General features: G+C 30.1%; 1 protein-coding gene across 4 annotated transcripts; it reads right to left on the bottom strand.

Annotated features, from left to right (window-relative positions):
* Nucleotides 1–169: 169 nt before the first annotated feature.
* Nucleotides 170–4,138, bottom strand: Acat1 (Acetyl-CoA acetyltransferase 1). 4 transcript variants are annotated; one of them, XM_076620105.1, is made up of 9 exons: nt 3,901–4,138; nt 2,577–2,662; nt 2,380–2,494; nt 2,113–2,306; nt 1,716–2,006; nt 1,457–1,645; nt 1,176–1,333; nt 994–1,110; nt 170–730 (listed from the first exon to the last, which is right to left on the bottom strand). In XM_076620105.1, exons 1-9 carry the CDS (start codon nt 3,944–3,946, stop codon nt 451–453), a joined length of 1,476 nt encoding a protein of 491 aa, XP_076476220.1. In that variant the 5' UTR covers nt 3,947–4,138; the 3' UTR covers nt 170–450. The 4 variants fall into 4 exon arrangements, with proteins under 4 accessions (XP_076476220.1, XP_033186848.1, XP_033186839.1 ...); XM_033330957.2 differs by lacking the exon at nt 3,901–4,138 and adding an exon at nt 2,994–3,204; XM_033330948.2 differs by lacking the exon at nt 3,901–4,138 and adding an exon at nt 2,994–3,203 and having other exon boundaries at nt 2,577–2,723.
* Nucleotides 4,139–4,751: the final 613 nt, after the last annotated feature.

Below are 4,751 nucleotides of genomic sequence, written 5' to 3'. Positions count from 1 at the left end.
GAGTCCGATGCGTGCATTCACCAATTCACTGCCGATCTTCGACATGTCGGTGTGTGCGTGCCTGCCTGCTTACCCATCGGAAAGAGAATACATATTCAGACTGAATGGTAGATAGAAAGGGAAGCAAGAGGACAGAGACAGTAGTGACAGGGTGAAAAAGAGTAGGCGATTCAAAGAGAACAAGTATGTACATATATACAGGCGAAAGCAGCAGGCGAACTATAAGATATGCCGACCAACGATACTTGCTAATCTTGAGTACATCAAATATAGCCATATACATTCTAGTTTGCGTTATTATTATTTCCAAAACACTCAGGTATTGGTGGTCGTTAATTAATTAATTTTTATTTACTGATCACGCATTCGATTAACATAGAAGTCAATATATACAGCTATGTGTATTCAAATGAGATAATTTTTTTACACTTAGTGTACTATACCACGCATTTATCGTTTTCGATTTTGGAAGACTTCTTGTAATTTTCTTTCCAATAATTCTGAATCTAAACGATGTTTACAAAGAAACTGCCGTTCTAAAAAGAGAACTGGGATTTCATATTTGTACAGTTCCAAATATCGTTCATTCCCAGGCGTAGTAATATCAACTTCTTGCAATTGATAACGACCAGAAAAACGCAACTGCAATTCATTTTTTAAAATATCACAAAGTGGACAAGGATGTTTTGTATATAATGTTAATATTGGTGGAGAAGACATTGTATGATACCTATAGAACGAAAGAAAAATTATATTCCTTCAAAGATAATTATTCTTACTTTATTTTTAATATTATTTATTTATCGTAACAATATGATATAAAAAATAAATTGTACAGATATAAAAATTGTATATCTTTGTGCATAGTAAAAAGAAATAAAAATATTCTTTACAACTATTATATAAAATATTGCATAACATTAAACAACTATTACCACATAATTATATATCACATTTCATAGGCATATGAAACTTCTTCCATTATAAACTTACAATTTTTCAATTAAAATTGATGAGGCCCCACCACCTCCATTGCAGATAGATGCAATACCCTTCTCTCCAGCTTTTAAAGCGTGTACTAAATGTACTACAAGACGAGCTCCAGACATACTAAAATTTTTAATGTTTGCAATTTAAATTTTTATTCATGTTTACAAAAATAACCAAATACTTACCCAATAGGATGACCAAGAGACACAGCACCACCATGAATATTTACTGTATTTGGATCCAGATCAAGTAATTTTTGATTTGCGATTACAACAACACTAAAAGCTTCATTAATCTCCCAGAGAGCTATATCATTCTTATTAAGTCCAGTTTTTTCTAACAGCTAAATGTACCATATATTATACAATTTTTACAATAATTCAATATATACCATAACCATGATATAATAATTTACATCATCAAAATTTTATTAAGCATTCTGTTATATATGTCGTAAGAAGTTTACCTTAGATATACCAAAAGATGGTGCAGTTGGAAAATCAATGGGGTCAGTTGCAGCATCTTGAAATGCAATAACTCGTGCTAAAGGTTTCAAATTCATTTTTTGTGCAACCACTGTAGTTGTTAGGATTAATGCAGCAGCTCCATCGTTTAAAGTTGATGCATTTCCAGCAGTTACTGTACCATTTTCCTTCTGCAATAAATAAAGTCAAATTATTATTTGAAATTTGTATTAGTAATTCTCAATTAATTTAATCTTGTACCTGAAAAACTGTATTCAATTTACCAAATTTATCAAAATTAACTTTTTTATATTCTTCGTCTTCGTTAAATACTATATCAGGATTGCCTCTTTTTTGAGGCACAGGAACAGGAACAAGTTCATCTTGAAAGATTTTATTTGCATATGCTGTAGCACTACGTTTGTAACTATTAACAGCATACCTATCTTGCTCATCACGCGTAATATTTAATTTTTTGGCAGTATTTTCTGCACAATTTCCCATATGAAACTTATTATAAACATCAGTTAAACCATCAAATACAATACCATCCTATTAAATTACAAATAATCAATATGAAGATTAATAAATTACAACTTTTTTCAAAAAGGCACAAAAACATTTATTTTTTACACATTAAATATAGCATTTATTATACCTCAAGTTTTATACCACCATACTTAATTTCCCCTCGTGGTAGATAAAATGGTACATTAGACATTGATTCCATACCACCAGCTAGAACAATTTCTTGATGCCCGCATTGTAATGACTGAGAAGCAAGCATAATGCTTTTCATACCACTTGCACACACTTTGTTAACTGTTGTGCATATTGTCGACTTAGGAAGACCTGATTTAAAAATTTATCAATATATATATTGATATTATAATTTAGAACAAATAAAATAATAGTACAAAAAAACCTGCAAACAGCGTAGCTTGCCTTGCTGGAGCTTGACCTAAGGAAGCTTGACAAACATTTCCCATATATACTTCTGTAACTTTATCTTTGGAAATTCCAGCACGTTCAATTGCTGCCTGTTATAATTTATAATTATGTTTTATACATATGTCTACAGCAATTCATTATCACTTTAGTAAATATAAAATTGATATTTACTTTTATAGTTATGGCTCCAAGTTTTGGTGCAGCTAAACTTGATAATCCTCCAAGAAATGATCCCATAGGGGTTCTAGTTGCACTAACTATAACGACATCATTTAGTTTTACTTTAGAACTATATGAACGTAAGGTCATGAGAGGAATCTAAACAAAAAAAAGTATGGCTAAACAATAAAAAAGAATTTTTCATAAAAATAAATTTTTGTAAATTACATGTACATAAGTTAAGCATATTAAGATACATTATTATAATACATTATTAAGATACATTATTATTTATAAGACACAATTAAAAATAATAAAACATATATATTATAATGAAATAGTGCAATAATTCTTGTTTAATTCTTATTTAAAAATATATATATCGAAAATTAATTTTATTTTACAATAAACAATTTATGAACGACTTACTTTGTTTATGTTCTTTAATAGCAACATTGTGACAAAAAATTTAACAACCTGCGATTGTTATACTACATAAACTGATACACAAGATTAAACTATCTTGACTTCTCAGTGATTAATCTTATGTTCCAACTAATCACTATATAAAAGTAGCAATATTTGCATCCAAATCCATGGTTTCTTTATATCTCATTAATTATAATTAAATTAATTGCATACATATAATTTATTTATACTTTGAGTTTGCTATAAATATAAACTTTTATTTGTATAGATTTGTGACTTCTTTAATTTGTATTATGGATATATTTTTAAAAGTTTGTACAAAATACGGACACCCTAATAAAGACGGTCCTGAAATATTGCACATGCGCAGGAATGTAACCTTTTACTTATATTTCCTTACTTTGTATTAGCTTATCTATATTACTATTATATAAACAGATCTGAGCACTGGCTAAGGAAAACTGCTCGAAAATTGAGTCCTGAAAAATTAACATAGAAGGCATGAAAATTCTCGTTCTTGCGAGACAAACAGAGATCAGTAGAACGAATAACTTCCGCTCCCCCATTTTTGTCCTCCATGTTGATTTTTCACGACCTAATTTTCGGATGGTCTCTTCTATACTTTCAATATATAAGTATCAAGACCATGCACATATGCATATATCCATGGTCGAAATTTGTTTATTGGATTGATTGTAGTCTATATAGTATAACGTGATTATTACATCAAATCAGTATTTCTGTAATAACAATGAAGCTTTCAACATAAAATACATACATAATCATTTTATGTCTACATAATAAATCGAGAAAAGATGAGATTCGACGCTCCATTTAAGTTTTGCGTTAAGTGACTAATGACAAATGCGTTGTCCTTTAGACTAAATGTACACGAGCGACATCTTACCGTGCGACGGTAAATATAGACCTTCCGCGCGGTGCTGCATGGACATCCGTAACACCTATAGTTAGATGTCTGAGTAGGATCGGTAGACAGTAGGAATAGGATTTATGCCTCGCTTAGTGTCTAAACCAAGTTTGGAACAAATTTTAATATATGATTGAGTTTTGTATGATAATATTGATAATAGTGTTTCTCAAAGATTTGGCAAGCCGACGAAGTCTGGACGTGACTTTTGATATTGGTATGTTATCTCTGTAATGCATTGTTTTAACAATCATATAAATATAACATTTTTTGATGTTTCAAAATTGTTAAATTGTTCGTAAATTGTTACTAATTTACACAAGTTTATAGAATTTACATAAATTATACAGAAATTGTGCCTTTCGATTAAACATTTCAAATACCAAATAACATCTAAATAGTACAAATATATAGCGATTTGTACAATCACTCTAGGTTTGAAAAAACAATTTTTAACTTTTATTGTAAAGAAGTAATGAATTATATTTGGTTGAAACTGTCTTCCTTGCACACCAACTTCCGTTGTGTTTTCCCACTTTTTCTTCTCCTACCTTTGATTACGTCGTTTTCAAACGTGATAAACGCAATCTTTACCTTAGAGGATGCAAAATGATTGACTTTCCTTGTAATTTTGTAATTTCTGACCTAAAAAACAAATTTTAAGGTGCAGGATCTATTCAAAAAGTTATGCACGTAGAAAATCAAGCAGATTTGGCGTATTTGAAAGGTTACTTCAACGCCATATTGGCTTCTATCCATCTTATGACTGGTTCGCACAGATGAGCATTGAACTAAAGTTCGCAGGAAATTAGAGATATAAAGATAGAGTA

This window comes from Bombus vancouverensis, chromosome 7 (genome assembly GCF_051014615.1).
Source record: "Bombus vancouverensis nearcticus chromosome 7, iyBomVanc1_principal, whole genome shotgun sequence".
NCBI classification, from domain to species: Eukaryota; Metazoa; Arthropoda; class Insecta; order Hymenoptera; family Apidae; genus Bombus; species Bombus vancouverensis.
The sequence above is the reverse complement of the archived record's forward strand: the minus strand, read 5'-3'. Positions and strand labels throughout refer to the sequence as shown.

Excerpts from the sequence above, each read along its gene's own strand:
- Acat1 (XM_033330948.2), bottom strand. The coding sequence starts at position 3,020 with ATGTTGCTATTAAAGAACATAAACAAA. Across the intron at positions 2,007-2,112 it reads ATGGTGGTATAAAACTTGAG|GATGGTATTGTATTTGATGG; the intron begins GTATAATAAATG and ends GTAATTTAATAG. Across the intron at positions 731-993 it reads TCAATTTTAATTGAAAAATT|GTATCATACAATGTCTTCTC; the intron begins GTAAGTTTATAA and ends TTCGTTCTATAG.